This window comes from Mustela nivalis, assembly GCF_964662115.1.
Source record: "Mustela nivalis genome assembly, chromosome: 1".
NCBI classification, from domain to species: domain Eukaryota; kingdom Metazoa; phylum Chordata; class Mammalia; order Carnivora; family Mustelidae; genus Mustela; species Mustela nivalis.
This window is the reverse complement of record NC_139020.1, coordinates 1,507,180-1,525,987: the sequence shown is the minus strand read 5'-3', so window position 1 is coordinate 1,525,987 and position 18,808 is coordinate 1,507,180. Positions and strand designations below refer to the sequence as shown.

Here is an 18,808-nt window from a genome sequence, read left to right as displayed (position 1 = left end):
GCGGCACAGACTTCCAGTTGCCGCTAACGCTGCTTCTTGGGGGGGTGTCCTGCGTACAGATGTCATGTACCGTTTCATTGTCCATCTGAACAGACCCATTTACCTCTACACGTACAGTACGCTTCACAACACAGAGGGTTCTTGAAAACTTCAAAAGGGATACATAGTGCCAGGGAGAAAGGACAGGGACCAGAGGGACGGACAGGAGTCCGGGGGTTCGGGGAAGACTTCTGCAGGGGAGCAGGGTATCCAGGGCAAGGAAGTGCTGATGCCCAGGAGAGAGGGGTGCCCAGGATGTGGCCGGCGGGGTGAGGGCACAAGGGTCAGCAGAAGTCAGAGAGGCAGGGCTCACCACCAGGCCTTTGGTTCCCACAGCAACAGAAGGCGCTGGGCAGAGGGATGTGAGCTGACAAGCTGGAAGGGGCTCTCCCCCCGCTGCGCGGAGAACAAAGCAGGACAAGGGCAGAAGAGAAGACCCTTCAGGACTGTCCTGGCTGTAACCCAGGCCACAGCTGAGCGGCTGGGCCCAGCGTGGGACCCCAGATAAAGTCTGAAGGTCGGACAACAGGTTCCACGGGAACAGAAAACAGAAGGAGTCATCAAGGGCGAATCTAAGGTTTTGGGCCCGAAACCATGGAGGAAGGGGGCTGCCGGCCCGACACAGGGGACTGCGGGGAGCGCTGGTGCGGGCAGGGCAGGCGCTCAGCTCTCCACGCTCACGTTTGCGGTTCTTATTCAGGACGGCCTAGGTGGAGCACAGCCCCAGAATCTGTGACTGCGACCTTGTTTGATGGTGATCCTGCTGGGGGGGCCCCACTGGGCGAAGGTGGGGTCCTAAGCCGATGCCTGGCAGCTCCCTAAAAGGGAAGCAGGCGGAGATGGGAGTCACACTGCCACAGCAAGGAGCAGCAAGGGCTTCTGGCCACCAGCAGCTGCCGGAGGCTGAGAGGGCCCCCCCCCAACGCCTACAGAGTGTGGCCTTGCCGACACCTTGGTCTGGGCCTTGGGGCCTCCAGAAGAGCCGCAGAACGAGTTCCTGCTTCGTGAAGACACTCGGCCAGCGCTACGTTGTTAAGGAGACCCCGAAACCCAAGGCCTGAGTCTATTTCTCACGCTCGTCGGGAAGGCTGGATGTGTGACAATACAACATAAAAAAGATCCACACGGGATCTGGGGCACCTGGTGGCTCAGTCAGCTGAGTGTCTACCCCCGATCTCAGCTCGAGTCTTCGTCAGGCTGGGTGTGGAGCTTACTTTAAAAATAAAAATAAAATAAATTTTAAAAATACAAAAGAAAAAAACCTGGGTTCTTTTTCTGACTCTCCCTTTTCTGGTTCTAAGAACCGAGGCAAAACATTCTGCCTCTGATTCAATTTCCTGCAAGATGGGAAAAACCGGGGGCCGAACAGAACCCCACCCCAGGTTCCCGAGCCCGTAGATTTCTGCAGCTCTGGGACTATTCCCAAATACGAAAACGTACGCCTGAGCCCTCTCCCTATCACCTGCTGAAACCTCACGTCACAGAGAGGCTGTTCCACAAAATCCACCCGCACGACGGACGCGCCACCCTCAAGTGGCGAGACAAACGGGAGGCTAATCCGCGAAAGATGAGGCTGACTGGGATTTTATGATGTTTCTAGATCCAGCAACAGCACAACTCCCCTCGGTGACATACTGTACCCGCTGCCCTCCGATGTCCACACAAACTCGTGACTTAGAACAGCACTCGCTTGGGGCGCCTGAGTGGCTGAGTCAGTGAATTCGGCTCAGGTCATGGTCTCAGGGTCCTGGGATCAAGTCCCACCTCGGGCTCCCCACTCTGGGGCGTCTGCTCCTCCCTCTCCCTCTGCCCGCTCCCTTCGCCCCGACCCCACTCTTGCTCGCTCTCTCTCAAATAAATAAATAAAAACCTTAAAAAATAAAAAACAGCAAACCACCCATGGGTGACATGCCAGTTTCTGTGTGTCACAAGGGCAGGTGGTTCTCCGCATAGAGTCTCAAGGGACAGCGTCAAGGTAGGGCTACCTGGCAGGTGCCACCCCACATTCACTCAGGTTCTTAGGAGAACTCAGGTCCCTGCGGCTGTAGGACAGAGGCTCCCCAGGGATCAGTCCTAGGTCCTAAGGGCCACCCCCGTTCCTCGGTTCCTGGTCTCCCGCGCATCTTCCACGCCAGCCACGGCAGGGGGAGTCCTCTTCCTGCTTTGAACTTCCCGAACCTCCCCTCCCGCCCCACCCCTCCTCCTTCCTCTACAGTTTTGGGGGATTATTGGGTTGTACCCCAATAATCCAGGTTACTCTCCCGACCTGTACGTCGGCTACTCGGTAACCTCCAAGTCACACCTCCAGAGTGCCCCCCAGCAGCGCTAGACTCGGGTCTGGCGGGTGGAGCAGGGCAAGCAAGCTCACGGAGACGCTGGCGGGTTCCGCCTTCCACAACTACCCCGAGACGTCCCGTTAACACAGAAAAACACTTATGGTACCACTTTGGAAGTCAAGTGTTACCAGCATTCCATTACTGCAAAGGACAGGAGTGTTGAAATAAGACGAGGTTTTTGTAAATCCAGAAAAAGCAAAAATAATCTTTCCTAATGCAACTATCCTCAGCAAATACAAGGTCAACAATGCAGAGTCGGGTCAGAGCAGCAGCCTGAACCTAACCCCCCGAACAATGCAGAGTCAGGGTCAGAGCAGCAGCACAGGCTCCCCTGACCCCTTCCTACAGACCAGAGACAGCGACGCTCGCTGCAGCCCAGAACTGGGACTGAACGGACTAAAGCAAACCGAGAAACACCGACCGGCACAGTGAGAATGACAGGTGTCCCCGTGCGCACGACCCCAGCCCAATTGCCTACAAGGAGGCAGAGGCAGCAGCGTCCCACTCCCACCCAACCCTCTGTTCCCACTCTGCCCCCCGAAAGCACTCCCACAGCAGAGGACACGGGCTGCGAGCGGTAAGGAAACCCGTATCCTCATGAGCCCACCTCTGCCCGCCCCCGCCCCGCGCTGGCCTGCTGCAGCCACACACGGGCTCTCCCTGCGCAGGGCCAGCTGGTTAGGACACTGGGCTCCCTGCACGTTTACCAGTTACTCTGGCTCATTTCCAACCTTCTGAAGGCGCCCTCCGGGTCATCACAGCAACAGCCTGGAGAACCGAAAGCCACCAACGAATCCTCCCAGAGCAGCCGAGGCAGAGGTGAAGGCCACGCTGGGCCACGAGCTACTAAGCAGCAGCAGGTGCACCCCCTGACGTTGGCCGTGGAGTCGCTGCTCTCCACCCCAGGCGGGCTGCGGCCTGTGTCCAGCAGCAGCTGGGGACACGTTCCACACACCCGCTGGGCCGTGACTTCTGCCAGCTCTTCCACGGGAGCGCTCCGCTGGAAACAGGCAGGACGCGGAATGTTCCCGCTTCTTGGTTCCGCTGTGCTCTCCCAGACATCAGGCACTTCCCCGGCTCAGCAAGCGCCCAGGTCTCCGAGCACCCCCGGAAGAACGACACACCGGTCCCTTGGAACAAAGCCCAAATCTGACCTGTCGCTGCCAGCACATCACAAGGCGCTTTTCCTCCAGCTGCAGCTTTGGTCTCAACCTATGGGCGCCCCATCGGTTTCCCCACGTCCCCACCAGCTCCCCCGTGGCGCGGGTGCAGGGCTCCGCACGACAGGAGCCAGACGCAGACGCTGACGTGGACGCTGACACTGACAGTAACACGGACACTGACAGAGACACGGACACACGCAGATGCAGACACAAACACGGACACACGCAGACACAGACGCAGACACGACACAGACACGGACACGGACGCAGACACGGACACAGACACGGACACGGACGCAGACACGGACACAGACATGGAGACAGACACATGCAGACACAGACGCAGACACGGACACACGCAGACACAGACATGGATGTAGACACGGACACAGACACGGACACGCGCAGACATGGACACAGACACGGACATGTGCACACACGGACACGAACGCAGACACAGACACGGACACGGACGCAGACACGGACACACGCAGACACGGACATGGACACGGACACACGCAGACACGGATGCCGGCACGGACACAGACACGGACACACGCAGACACAGACACACGCAGACACAGACACGAACACGCGCAGACACGGACACGGACACAGACACGGACACGGACACGGACACACGCAGACACAGACACGGACGTGGACACGGACGCAGACACGGACACGGACGGGGACACGGACACGGACGGGGACACGGACACGCGCACAGACACGGACACCCGCGGAAACGCGCAGACGTACGCGGACGCGGACACGGACACCCGCGGACACCCGCGGACACGGACGCGGTCACCCGCCGACGGACGCAGCCCCCCGAACCCCATCTCGCAGCGACGCTCACCGAGCGCGGCGGGCGGCGCCGGCCCAGGACGGCGCGGAGACTCGGCCGCCGCCCGCGACTTTCGGGACCGGACCCGCCCGCTCCCGGTGGCCAACGGGCGGCGTGACTCCGGGGCTCGGCCGTCCCCTACCTGCCGGTCGCCCCAGCTCCGCCCGCGCCCAGCCCGCCGGGCCACAGCCGGGAACCGGGGCCGGAGAGGGGCGCGGGGCCGCGGGTGTGGGCGGGAGGAGGGGCAGGGGCGCGGGGCCGGGGCGCGGGGCCGGGGACGCGGGGTCGGGTGCGCGGGGTCGGGGGCCGGGGCCGGGGGCGCGGGGTCGGGGTCGGGCGCGGGGCAGGCGGCGCGGCCCGCACGCACGTTTGTACTCCGCCATCAGCCTCTTGAGCGCCGTCCCCGCCATCGTCCCGGCAACAGCCGCGCGTCCGGCCTGGCCTCCTCAGCGCGGGCCCCTCCCGCCCGCCGCGGGCTGCTTCCGGGTCGCCGCCGGGGCCGGAAACCCTTCCGGGGCGCGGGGCGCGCCTGCGCAGTGCCGAGGGCGCCGAGGGTGCCGGGGGCGGCGGCGCGGGGGCGGCGTCGGGGGCGTCCGGGCGTCGCGGGCGCGGGTCCCCGGCTTCGGCCCGCGCCTCGGCCGCTCTGGGGGTCCGGGTCGCGTGCGGCGCTGCGCCTCCCGTCGGCCGCTGTCCCGGAAAGCCCGGAGCCGCGGCGGCCGGGGACGGGGTGGCGGCCGCCTGTTGCATCACAGTGGCCGGGCCGCGCGCGGAGGACGGCGGCCGGGGACGGGGCGGGCCGGGACCCTGGATGCCAGGCGGGGGCGCGGAGCCCGGCGGGGGCGGGCGGGGGCGGGCGGAGACCGCATCGGGCGGGGGTCCTTGCGCAGGTGACCCCGTGCCGGGGACGGGCACCGAGGGCCGCGCCCGCAGGGCCAAGCGCGCGTGGCAAGCGCCGTTGCGGGGCGACGTTCGGGCCCAGATGCCGGCGGCGGAGAGCTTCGGGGGTGCGGGTCCGAGGTCGCGGACGGCGGCGGTCCTCCGCGGGCGCCGGGGAGTGTCGGGGAGCAAAGCCGCGCGACCCGACCGCTGCCCTCCGGCTCCCCCACCGTGTGATGGGCCCCGGGGTGAAGGAGTCCGTTCTCAGTGCTGTGGTCGGTCCCAGCGGGCCCTGTCATGCTGCTCAGCCCCATTCTGAACGACTAAGAAAGTAAGCGGACTTCGTATTTTGTGGCTCTGCCGTGCGAAGATGTACACACCTTAAACCTTAAACAAGAAAAGTTTCAGGGTCTGGTGGCTCCACTGGTCATGGCTCAGGTCATGATCCCAGGACCCCCTGCTCCGGGGGAGCCTGCTTCTCCCTCTGACTCTGCTTCTCCCCCTGCCTGTGCTCCCTCCCCCTCTCTCAATCAATAAAATCTTAAAAAAAAAAAAAGTTGTTGCGTCCACAGCATGTATGTCCTACCCGCATCCTACACTCCTGTGTAGAAGTGACTGCGGAACGTCCTGTGCCGTATTCAAGCATCACTCGGAACTGCCGGTCACTGCCTCCTGCACCCAGAAAACATGTTCCACGAGGGCGAGCGGTTTCCCTCTTGTTCACTTGTGGAGCAGCGTTAGTGCCCGAGCGTGGCAGTCCACGTATGCTGGACTGAGTGCATTTTGTCAATGCAAACACCTCCCACGCGTGCATATTTTAGGGTAGAAGCACACAGAATGTACGCCAACACTAGCTTCTCAGATGGGGAGACCACGCACCGCACAGAGGACGGGTCTTCTCTTCAAACACCAACCTTGAGAAGCCCAAACTTCTGTCCCCAGCCATCCAGATGATGCTCTGGAGAGGAAAGGGGTCACGGTACTAGTTCCCAGCCACAGGCTGGGAGAGTTCATGAGGAAGGAGGGGGACAGCCAGGACTGGCATGTGTGACCTGCCAGGGCGCAGAGGGTGACCGTCAGGTGAACACTCCCTTTCAACTAGCCTGAAAATGCCAGTGGCCTCCCCTGAATGGTCTATACGGATGGGACACTGTGACAGTATGGCCCAAGGCCAAAGGCAGTACTTATTACAAGCCTGGAGACGGAATATCAAACTATATTTACTGTTTACAGTAGCAAAGGACAACAAATAATGTACAAATCGGTGAACGAACAGAACAGAGCCAGCAGACCACCCCCCCCCAACACCCAAAGAGCAGGACACAAAGGAAATGCAAACCCCTTCAGCAAGATTTCAGGCGAGCAAGAGATGAGTCATGGTCACGCGTGGTGACTGGAACAAGGCAGCAGTGGGTCCATACACAAAGACAGGAGGAAAACTATCCGTTTAATTGGTGTAGATCCCAAAACCTCACAGAACCTAGATCACGTACTAAAGCTTAAGTCCCACACCTATTTGGAAAGCAGCACAGCCCACGTCCGTCAGGGTGACATGGAGTCATCTTTCCGCGGGCTTCGTGGATAACACACGCGGGAGCAGGTCTTTCACATGAAAACAAGCGCATACCCAGCAATACTGAAACCTGCTTTTTTGAGAGAAAAGTGAGGCCAGGGCCCTATGACCAAGGGAGACCCGTGGGGGTGGCTTTCTTCTCTAGGAAGGGGAAAGGCCTATCTCTGCGGCCCCAGGCGCCAGGCAGTGGGTGCCCACGCCCAGGGCCATGTTGCCAAAGGACCTGCTTATTTTCCTTTTCACCTTTTAAAAAGCATTTCAGTATCTTCCCTTCAACTTCACCGTATCCTGAAACGCAGTACTTCTCAGCATTTAAAAAACCTGTGCCTACACGAAAGAGGGAAAGTTTATCTCCCTTCCCCAAGCTGCCCCCAAACTTGCCCAACAGAAGTGCCCCCCCGCGGTGCTGTGAGCTCTCCAACAAGCAGTGGGGTGGGGAGGCCGAGGCCTGCGGGCAGGTCCCCACCTAGACTACAAGTGGACATTCAGACCACAAGTCGGGGGGCAAAATTGAAGGGGGGAAAGGACAAAAATGAAAGCAAAAACAAACCCCAAGCCCCTCAGAACACATTTCACCCCAACAAAGACAAGTGCGACCGGCCCAATTCCAGCCGTGGGCTCCCCCTGCAGACAGTTCTGAGTTGCCCTCGCCAAATGTCAAAAGAGAGGGAAGTAGTTTTGGTGACCGTCCTTGGGTTCCCCCAGACTCCTTTGTGATGGGCACGGTCTCTGGTTCACTATTCAACAGCAGACGCAAGGACGATGACACAGTGGGGACAGTCCCTGTAGACGGGGCGCCCTTAGACGCAGCCGCTCTCGGGCGAGCCTCCCGTCTGCTGCTGGAACACATCGATGGTGTCTTCGTCCTCCATCTCCAGCTGCCGGGGGTGCAGTGAGAGGGGAGAGCGTTAGTTTTCTCACCATCCCAGGAATGCCGAGCCCTCCCAAGCAAATACACAGGCTCCCCGCGCGCTCTTCCTCCCCTCGGAGGACACCGTCCAGCCTGGCCACACCTGTGCGCGTCACACGGGGACAGACGCCCGGCTGTGGACGTCCCGTGAGCCCTACTCATCCCCCAAGCCTCCCCCCACGGAACTCACAAAAGATGTTCAAACCTAAGGACTTAGAAAAACTAAGCCTAACGAAGGGGGCACAGGCCTGGCTCAGTCAGTAGGGAGTGGGGCGTGTGATCTCGGGGTTGTAAGTCCAAGCCCCCCACTGTGTATACAGATCGCTTAAAAATAATGAAGTTTCAGGGGCGCCTGGATGGCTCCGTGGGTTAAGTGTCTGCCTTCAGCTCAAGTCATGATCCCAGGGTCCTGAAATCGAGTCCCACACATCGGGCTCTCTGCTCAGCGGGGCGCCTGTTTCCCTCTCTCTCTGCCGGCCTCTCTGCCTGCTTGTGACCTCTCTCTCCCTCTGTGTCAAATAAATAAAATAAATAATTTTTTTAAAAAATGGAGTCTTCAGAAAGAAAAGTAAATCTCATTACAAAATAAACAAGGGTCTCGAGCTTTGACCCCCGTGACCCCCGACCCCATCCCACTCAGGAGCATCTAAGGAGCGGTGCAGGTCACGCCCACGGACCCCAAACGAAGCCGCATCGCACAAGGAGGGGCGGCTAGAGCAGGAGGGCACTGCCGGAGCACACGCGTCCTGCCGCTGGCTCTTCTCCTGGCACGGGGGCTCGCACGCTTACCCCGACCTCCCCCGTTCAGAGTCTGCGGAGGCTGGAAGCACCGATGCTCCCCCGGGACGCTCCCCCAAGGACAGAGGTGCGGGGCTGGGGCAGCAGGGCCTCTCCCCAGCTCAGGCCCCAGCAGCAGCCAGAATGACAGGCAGGCAGGACAAGGTGCCCCCCCAGCCCCCCCAGCCCCCCCAGCCCGCAGGAGCCCCCCACAGCCCAGCACCCCAGGTGAGCGGAGCGAGAGCTCCTGGAGTGGCACCCGCGGCCCGTCGCTCGGCGGTCCTGTCCCGTGGCCTCATCCGCCTGTTCTCACAACCCAGGACCGAACGGGTATCCCCTCGCCTCACAGAGAAGAGGGAGGCTCCGAGGCGGTCAGGGCTCTAGATCACAGGGTCACCCAGCTGGCGGCGGCAGCAGCCCAACCTCAGCGCCCTCTCCAGGCCCAAAGCCCTCCCACTGCAGTGTGCTGTGCGGCCAGGGGAGGGGCGCGGTGGGCCCCGGGGAGCGAGCCCGCACGGTGGGTGATGCCGTCTGCACCGGTCGCGCCGGTGCACTGGAAGGGCACAAGGATCGGGCCGGCCATGGAGTTGCCAGTCCGGCGCCCTGGACGAGGCGTGGGAGCTGGGAGAGGGGGCAGGGGTGCGGGCGCCGGTACCCCGTCCTCCGCCCCATCCACCAGCACGGGGGGACGTCCAACTTGTCTCCTCTGGAAAGGGAACCCCCAATTTAAAACTTAAATAACTGATTAAAATCATTAAGAAACGTCACATATCGTGCGTGAGGCCGCCCAGTAGCACTCAGACCAGCGCCCCCCCATGGCACGGCGAAGACGGGAGCCCCCCACCCCCACAGCCCAGTGCTCCCGCCGGCTTTCCTACCTGCGCGGGGGTGTCTGTCTCGTTGATCGGCTGCCCGTCAAACCTGAACCGGATCTGCCTCATTGACAAGCCCTGAAAAGAAACACCAGTTACCGTTCGTGCTTCCAGGGGACACGTCAATTCCAGAAAAGAAAACATTTATCTCAAAACATCAGAATTGAGAACACACAGCCTTGTGACCCGCGTGATTATAAAACAGGCCGGCGGGCCTACCACACACTGTGGGATGCGCAGCACGGAGACCCGGCTCTCACCCCTTCCAGCCCCCGGGGTCGCGCCCTGTGGGGGCTGGCCCCCACTTCCCCCCAAAAGCGACCAGAAGTTCACACTGCTGGCGCCACCACCTTTAAGAAGGTCCCAGAGAGAAAGTGAGGCACTGTGACCGGAGGCAGTGAGACCCGGGTCACAGGGCTATGTGTAGGCGGGAAGCAGGCCGACTGCAGGGCCCAGCCTGGGAGGAGCCCACGCAGACTGCTGCGCCCGAGGCCAGGGCCAGTGCGGCAGGGCCAGTGCGGCAGGGCCAGTTGCTTCTCCTAAGAAGCAACTCTGATTCCTCCCACCCGAACAGGCAGGACTGAAAGCTGCATCTCTGCTCCCTCCTGAAAAGATCTGACCCAAAACCCAAGGCATGAAGCACAGGGACACAGAGTACAGGAGAGGAGAGGGACCAGCAGAAGCAGACATGGCCACCCGCCAGGCGCTGCATGGCCACGGATACTAGACCCCAAGGTCAGGTGTGGGGGGGGGCAACAGGACTGGAGCCCCCAGAGACTCAGGCTGCTCACAGCTGACGCTCCAGCAGTGCCTGAAAACTGGTGCAAGAAAGGTCCCTCCAGACCCCCAACTTGGGGGCTCCCTGCCCCAAGCGGCCAGGCACTGCCATTCCCCAGGGTAAAGATCTACCTTCCGGAGAGATGGGCTCTGAGCCCTGGGCTCAAGACACCAGGGACAAGTGACAGCAGCCAGCGTGGAGGCCAGCCACCAGCCGAGCCCCAGCTGCCCGTCCAGCTGCACGCCCAGGACGCAGACAGGAGGCTGGGAAGTCCGCTTCCGGGAAATTTAATGACTCACAGGTTATGACACCTGCAAGGCACACTCCCTCCCGCGCCCCCCCCAATGCTGGCAGGCCACCCCACCGGGGCTTGTGGGCTCTGTGCAGGTGGCTTTTCGTCAGCCTTTGGGCCTCACTCACAGATATGAGCAGCTAACCACAGACTTGGGAGACGGAAAGCCTCAGATGTGCAGGCCTCCGACCAGCGAGGAAGGAACGGGTCTGCAGGCACAGGCAGGGAGGGCCCGGAGGGCACAGACTCTGGAAATTCTAGAGGCAGTCACTGCTGGGAAAAAGCAACCCTCAGACATCAAGGGAGAATGAAGCGCGTTTGGAAATTAGAAATCACGGCAGAGGCTGGCCAGCCCAAGTCAGATGGGAGCACGAAGCTAGAAGAACCTCCCAGGAAGAAAACCAACGGCATCAAGCACCAAGCCCGAAGCCAGTGGGCAGAAACGCTCCTGAGTGACCGGTCCAGAGCAGGGAGCTCCAAGACGCGGGGGCGTCCCGAACACAGGGGACAGGACGGGAGAGGGCTCTGTCCTCAAAGAACCAACGTCAGCCACGTTTCCTGAACTAAAAACATGTTTCTACACGGAGGGGCACCTGGCCAGCTCCACAGTGAAGCCCGCGACTCCTGATCTCAGGGTGACGAGCTCAAGCCCACGACTGGTGTACTGATTACTCTCAAAATAAAAGGAAAAGGAAAAAGAAATGGGAAAAAAGCATAGGGTAGCCTGTGTGGCTCAGTGGGTTGAGCCTCTGCCTTCGGCTCAGGTCATGATCTCAGGGTCCTGGGATCGAGTCCCATGTCGGGCTCTCTGCTCAGCGGGGAGCCTGCCTCCCCCTCTCTCTGCCTGCTTGTGATCTCTGTCTGTCCGATAAAGAAAGAAAGAGAAAAATGCATCAGGAAAGGGAACGGCACAATCATGCCCTTCAAAGCCGTGACAGTGATGTTTCAGGACGCAGAATTAGGTCTTAAAATCTCTCAGAAAAGAGCAAAGCTACATCAAAGGACCGCGAACCGGAACGTCGCTGCACTTGCTACGCCAACACCGGGAGAAGACGACATGGTGAGAACGTGCAGCCAATGGAGACGCGCTGAGGTTTAGGAAAAGCCGGTCACCTTAGACACACACTGTCTCAAAGACACTGCGTTTTGTAAACCTCCCACAGCACGATGCCGGAAGACATGCTCTGCCCAGAGGAAGATTAATCCAGAAAACACAGAGGATGGAGGCCAGAACCATCTCCAGAAGGGCTCTGAGGGTCTCTGCGAGGACGGCCCAGCACCAGGGCAGCGGGGCAGGGAGGGAGGGACAGGCGGCGGCGGGGACTGCAGGACGGGCCCCCGGGCAGCGGGTGGACAATACAGGTGACGCGTTCACCACGATCACCCAGAAAACCCCCCGCAGGGACCGCCTCTGAAACCAGCTCTGGACGGCGGGGAGGGACAGGAGGACGGCGCACTGGGGGCCTCTAGGGTTTCGTGTAGCGACAGGTCCCAAGGCCACCGCCGGCAGAGCCAAGAACGGGAACAGGCCAGCAGGACTTCCAGAGCGTGCAGACACAGGCTGCCTCCCGCTAAGAGGACCAGGGCGTCGTGGAGAGAAGGCCGGGCAGGACCTGGTCCAGGAGCCGCACCCCGCACCGCAGAGCGATGTGGACACAAGCCCCCACAGGGAGGGATGTGGACGGTCTCAGGTCCCTGTGTGTGAATGAGAACCGAAGACTGTGAGGTTCAAAACAGCGACATGTGTGGGCCGGTGGCGGCAGCACCAACCGTAGAGGGCCAGGCGGTCACTGCGGGAGGGCGCTGGAGACCCGGCCCACGGCTGCGGTGCCGCTAAGCCAAGGGAGGAATGAAGGGTTCTCCGCAAACCCGACCGTGAGCAGGGCGGTGTCTGCACGCACACACTCCAGCCACGGCCAGAAGTAACAACGGAAGCACGCGCGTCCACGACTCTGACACTGTGCCCTGAAGGACACGGCCACACACGCCTGACTGTGGGGGAAGCCGGCAGTGGGACCCGGCTGCGGACAGGCCTGACCCGCCACCTGATGAGACACCAACAGGAGCAGAAGGACACAGCCAGCGAGGGGTGAGCGTGCACGTGCACAGACACATGCACCACATGCACTCGCACACTTGTGCACACACTTGTGCGCACACACAGACTTGTGCACACACTTCCAGGACTGTGCTCGTGCACCCCATTCACTCACGCACACGCTCACACACGCACGCTCGCACACGTATATGCCGTGCTCATGCACGCTCACACACACGTGCACATGCATTTATGCATTCCGCTCGCGTGCACACGCTTCCAGGAATACCCTCGTGCACACACATGCACTCGTGCACACACTCGTGTACACACTCGTGCACACACATGCACTCGAGCACACATGCACACGTGCATCCAGGACAGCGAAGCCCGGGGCAGCGGGCATCGCCTGCTGTCGCGGAGCCACGGCTCAGGATGGGAGCCCCGGGGCCGCAGCGCGGAGGACGCACCTGCCTCTCGCAGTACGCCTTCATCAGCTTGCTCAGCGGGGTGTGTCTCTTGATTTTGAACTGCACCACGGAGCCGTCCTGCCCGGCCACCTTGAGGTTGATGTGGTCGTTCTCGGTCTTCACGCCCTCCTGCAAGCACACACGAGACCGCGTCTCAGCACCGGCCCCCGCACGGCCACCCTGCTCACGGGCCGCGGGCGGGACCTGCTGGGTGGAAGGCCTTAGGAGCAGCTCATCCGTCTCCGGCAGCCCCGAGTCCTTCGCACAACTGCTTCGTCTCGACACAGGACGCTCCCAACGCTACACAAGTCAATAGAATTCACGGGTTATGAGCTCAAAGGACAGAATCTGCTTAATGACGCTGGGAAAAACCCACAACCCATCTTCGCTGTAGCAGGACTCTTCCAACATCCCAGCGTGTGCGCGCTTCCACGGACCTCGGGGACAAATGAGACAAGCACCGACCACGACACGAGCTGGAGGGCAGCGGCCCCGTTGGGGGGGGCGGGGTCACCCCACGGGCCGCACCTCTCTCCAGCGTGCCTACGGGGATCCTGCAGGCACAGGGCCCAGCCGGGGAGGAGCCCACGCAGACTGCTGCGCCTGAGGCCAGGGCCAGTGCGGCAGGGGAGACGGAGATCCCTCCTAAGAAGCAACTCTGGTTCCTCCCACCCGAACAGGCAGGACTGAAAGCTGCATCTCTGCTCCCTCCTGAAAGATCTCACTACTCACGTCTCCCTACTCCGGCACGATCTGGGAAGACAGGAGTCCTTTATTTTGAACAAAATGAGAAAGCTGGCCCGGGACCCTTTGAAAATCAAGTCTGCTGTGAACTGTGTTCCCGCCCCCTGCCCTCACACACGCCCGTCTTGCTCCTGCGCATCCTGCAGGACGGGGACCCATCTGTCCCGCCCCCGCGGCTGCCTCCCCCTCCCTCCTGCAGGCCCTGCGCCTGGGCTCCCAGGGACTGTAGGGCTGGGCAAGCAGCAGCCCCCGAGGCAGGACTCCAGCAGCGCCACAGAAGGCGGACCAGCTGGGGCGCGCTGTGGCCTGGGCCGGGGCAGGCACGCGGACACCCCGATACCCTCCCTCTCTGGAACAGAGGCGCCGCCGCGGCCAACCTGGCCCTGCACATGGGGTGCTCAGTGGCCCGCGGCCAGGGCGGAGCCGCGCACAGATCCCCCAGACGTGAAGGGTGCGTCTGTCGGGCTTTTTTTTTTTTCAAACAAAGGTTTAATTTTGGAATGATTGTACATTTACAGAAAAGGAGCAGCCAGACCAGAGCTGGAACTGCGCGCGCCCCTCGCCAGGCCTCCCTCGCGTGGACGCCCCCGGCGCCACTCTCCGTCTGTGCCCCTGGGAGCCCAGAGCTCGCGGCCGCACTGGCAAGGGAACGCACACTTCTCTGACGTCTCCGCAGGTTTCCCGCCAACGGCCTTTCTCTCTTCCAGGATCCAACCCGGGCCACCACACTTACATCCATTTAGAGATAGGACTTTTTTTTTTTTTTTTTTTCAATTTTTTTGTGTCACCACCTGCGTGGCTCAGGCGGTGAAGTGCCTGCCTTCGGCTCAGGTCATGATCCTGGGGTCCAGGGATCGAGCCCCGCGTTAGGTTCCCTGCTCAGCGGAGGGCCTGCTTCTCCCTCTGCCTCTGCCGCCGCTCCCCCTGCTGTGTTCTCTCTCCCTCTGCCACATAAATTAAATAAATAAATAAATAAATAAATAAATCCATGTAACCTAAAATCTGCCATCTAGCGGCTGCTGGCTGGTATTACACGCAGACCGGACGTCCTCCCACCTTCACCTCACCCACCTCTAGAACCCTATTGTCTCGGCAGGACTGGGACTCTGTGCCACTGAACCCTAACTCCCCTCCACCCAGTGCCCCCATTCTCTGTCTCTGTGACTCCATCCCCTCTGGGCATCTCACGCGAGTGGATCACACAGTGTTTGTCCTTTGGGACGGGCTTATTTCACTTGGCACGACGTCCTGGAGGTTCAAGCCCAGGGCCGCAGGGGCCCGTGCTGACGTCCTTCCGCCACACGGGGGGCCACGTTTCCCATGCCCGTTCCTCTGTATTCATCCGTCCGCGGACCCCTGGGTTACTTCCATGTCGTAGCTCTTATGAATAATGCTGCCATGAACTTGGGGGGGACAAGTAACTTTTGGAGACCCCGCTTCCCGTTCTTTGGGGCAAATACCCAGGAGGATCGTGGCTCCGTATGGTGATTCTATTGTTAAATCTTGTAGGAACACCCACACTCACTCTGCTGTGACTGCACACGGGACGAGCCGGCCGTGCGCAGGCTCCCCGGGGCTGGGTCTGACGTCGGAGAGCAGCCGCCCCCGTCACTGGAGTTCTGATTCGCACTTCTCCATTCGTGACTCTGAGCGTAGCGGACGGGCGCAGTGGCCATTCGTGTACCTTCGTCTGGAGAGCTGTCTGCTGGAGACGTTGTCCATGTCTGAATAAAGTTCTTTTTTGCTCTTGAGTTTGAGGAGTGCCCTCCGTATTCTGAATATTTTTTTTTTAAAGATTTTATTTATTTATTTGACAGAGAGAAATCACAAGTAGGCAGAGAGGCAGGCAGAGAGAGAGAGAGGGAAGCAGGCTCCCTGCCGAGCAGAGAGCCCGATGCGGGACTCGATCCCAGGACCCTGAGGTCATGACCCGAGCTGAAGGCAGCGTCGTAACCCACTGAGCCCCCCAGGCGCCCTCGTATTCTGGATATTAATCTGTGATCAGACCGGTGATTTGCAAACATCTCCTCCTCTGCGGGCGGCTGCTGATTCCGGGGACGGTGTCCCTCGATGCACAAAATGCCTCATTCTCGAGGAGTCGGGTTGCTCTTCCCCTTGTGGCTGGTGCTCTGGTTTCTTATCCCGGAAATCTCTGTGAAGTCCGCTGTCCTACATTCTCTCCTAAGAGTTTCCTTGCCTTGGGTCTTACGTCTCGGTCCCTGATCCATCTGAACTGCTTTTTGTATACGGCGTGAGGTAGGGGGCCAACTCCGTTCTTTCGCATGAGCACGGAGGATGCATGTGCTTTTTTAACGGAAAGAGATGAAAGTGTCAAGACAGACATGGGGACTAGAACACAGAGCAAACAGACACACAGGGCAGCGGCTGCAGGCCAGTGCAGGAAGGCAGCAAAATCAGGGAGGACACTGCAGGCTGGTGCCGGCAGAGTACATCACAAACCGCTCTCCCTGAGGGAAGGACACCAAGAACCAACGGCCTGTCCCCGACCCCTGGTGAATTCCTAGTAAACCAGCAGTAAAAGAAAAAAAGAAACAATGACCACAAATCACCAAGGTCACCCCCTGCGTCAGCTATCCAAAGGAGGCAGACACTGTTTTCCCAGCTGACCCCCCGGTCTTCTTCCCAGCACCACGATGGCCCGCAAGTGCACCCCCATCCTCTCTCCGGGCCTGGAAAGCACAGGCCTTCCTCGGTTCAGAAGTAACACAAACGAGGTTATCCTGACGCCGCACAGGGAAGCTGGCCACATAGCTGCGAAGTCTGAGGGCTGGAGCTGTCCCACGGTACTGGAACTTTAGTGAGAGGAAGCCAGGGAAAAAGCACTAAAGGCGTTTCTACTTGCCCCTGGCAAGCCATGGACCCAAGATGGGAAATTAGAGTAAGAGGCCGGGCTGGCAAAAAGCAAACACAGCTTCACCTGCCTATGCCACAAGGCAGCGGCTCTGGAGCCCGGCCTTCTCTGAAATCCCAGCGGGCAGGGGGCCAGCCTGCACAAGGCCTGGAGAGGGGCAGGGCCCTGGGCTCCAGAAGGATCCGCTGCACCCCAGCCCTGCCTGCTGTGTGCACCGAGGCCCAGAGGGGCAGGGACTCCGGGATCAGAAGAAGCCTAGGCAGGAAGCACCCACCTCAGCGGATGCTCCGCTTGGGCAAAAGCGATGGACGCCAGCAGTGCAGACCAACAGCCTCAAACGCTTGTTTTCGACGAAAGCAGTTACCGTAACTCACACTTCACTAAGAACCGCCACAGCACCTACACTGTCCACTCTGTAGGAACCCAGACCAGGGAGCCAGAAAGGATGGAGGAGCACAAACCCGGAGGACACGATGGGGAAGGGGCGGGGGGAGGGGGGGGCGCTGACCTGGACACCAGGAGCGCAGCGAGGGGCAGGTGATGTGGGGCGAGGGGCGCACACTGGAGAACGGGATGGGTAAAGGGGGGCGCGCACTGGAGGATGCCACGGGAGGGGATGGGGAGGGGCGCGCACCGGAGCACACAGACGCGGGGGCGACGGGGAGGCACGAGCGCGCACGGAAGATGTCCCGGGGCGGTGGCGCACACCCGGAGGACCGCGGTGGGGCGCGACGACTGGCGGACGCGGCGCCCACCGGATGACGCGGGCGGGGAGCCGCGCGGACACCAGGGGCGCAGCAGGCCCGGCTGTGGGGGGCTCCGGCGGGGACCCAGCGTGCACCCTGTCGGCGCCCTGCGAGGGCAGAGCGGGGCGCGCGGACGCCGCCGGGGAAAACGCGGCCCGCGGGGGCGGGGGGCGCAGGGGCGGGAAGGTCCCCGCGAGGAGGTCTGGGAGAGGCGCGGCCCGGGGGAACCGGACGGAGCGGGCAAGGGCGAGGCCGGGGACAGGTCCCAGCGCAGGGCTGGTGCGGGTAGAGGGTGGGTGACTCCGGAGGTGGCCAGGGGGTCCCGGAGACGGCGGGTTCCGGCAGGAAGCGCCCCGACGGGGAGGGTCCGGGCAGGGGCTGCCCCGCTCGCGCCCTCCAAGAGTCCCGTCCCGACAGCGCGGCGTCCTACGTCCGCCCCGGCGGGGCTCCCGGGAGCGGCGGGGCGGGGCTTGGCCGAGGGGCGGGGCTTGGCCGAGGGGCGGGACCCGGGCCGTCGGGCGGAGCCTGGGTGGGGCGAGGTGCACCGCGGGGGGCGGAGCCTGGATGGGGCGGGGCCGGGGCCGGGGCGGAGCCGGGGCGGGGCGGGGCGCGCCGCGGGGCGGAGCCGGGCCGGAGGGGGAGGGGAGCGGGGTGCGGGGGAGGGGCGGGAGGCCCAGGGCGCGGGGAAGCCCCGCGGACGCCGCCTAGCCCCCGCACCCCGAGGTCGCGGAGGGCGCCCGGGGCGGGCCGGCCCGGGTCGGCCCGGGGTGGGGGGGCGGCAGCGACGGCGCGGGCGCGGGCCGACCCCGGGGCTCCGGCTCGCACCCGCCGGCCCTTACCTTGGGCTTCTCCTCGGACATGGCTGCGCGCGGCGGCGGGAGGCGGCGGCGGGGAAGCAGGCAGCGCCGGAGCGGGCGAGTCACGCTCTCCGCCCGCCGCTCTCCCGCCGCAACTGCTCGCGGGGCCGCGCTTTGCCCCCCAAATCCCTGCGCGCCGGTTGGCTGCCGTGAGGTCACGTGGCGGCGCGCGTGCACGATGCGCGCGCCCCCGAGGTGTCGGGCGCGCGCTCGTGTGGGCAGAGGTTCCTGGTGGTTGGAAATGCGTCACGGGGCGGGACGGCGCCATCCGGTGGGCCTGACAGCGGGGGCGCTCGGGGCACCGAAGGGCCCGGGGCACACACGGAAGGCGGGTGTGCTTAGGGCGTCAAGCGACCCCGGGGGCGCTCAGGACACCGAACGGCCTGGGGCGGGGGGCGGGCAGATATACAAGGGGGTGTTCAAGGCACGGAGGGCCCCGGGTGCAGGGTGGGGAGGCCAAATGCTGTGCCAGGGGGCGCTCAGGACACCAAAGGGCCCCGGGGGCGGGGGGAGGCCAAATATTCAGGGGGTGCACAGGGCACCGAGGGGCCCAGGAGTGCGCACGGGAAGTGGGGTGGTGATGGCACCAAGGGACCCCACGGCAGTGGGGGTCTG

General features: G+C 62.2%; 2 protein-coding genes across 4 annotated transcripts in view; both read right to left on the bottom strand.

Annotated features, from left to right (window-relative positions):
* Positions 1 to 4,910, bottom strand: part of UBE2G2 (ubiquitin conjugating enzyme E2 G2) — a 33,178-nt gene extending 28,268 nt beyond the window's left edge. Inside the window, exon 1 of one of the 3 annotated variants that reach the window (XM_082720239.1) lies at positions 4,756 to 4,910. In XM_082720239.1, coding sequence (XP_082576365.1) covers positions 4,756 to 4,798 — 43 coding nt within the window. In that variant the 5' untranslated portion in view covers positions 4,799 to 4,910. The remainder of the gene's footprint in view (positions 1 to 4,755) is intronic. The other 2 variants (XM_082720238.1, XM_082720240.1) reach the window with 2 other exon arrangements.
* A 1,554-nt stretch (positions 4,911 to 6,464) lies between these two features.
* On the bottom strand, positions 6,465 to 18,448 carry SUMO3 (small ubiquitin like modifier 3). Its single transcript, XM_082720311.1, has 4 exons — positions 18,176 to 18,448; positions 12,975 to 13,103; positions 9,403 to 9,474; positions 6,465 to 7,715 (listed from the first exon to the last, which is right to left on the bottom strand). The coding sequence occupies exons 1-4, from the start codon at positions 18,194 to 18,196 to the stop codon at positions 7,638 to 7,640; spliced, it is 300 nt and encodes a 99-aa protein (XP_082576437.1). The 5' UTR covers positions 18,197 to 18,448; the 3' UTR covers positions 6,465 to 7,637.
* Positions 18,449 to 18,808: the final 360 nt, after the last annotated feature.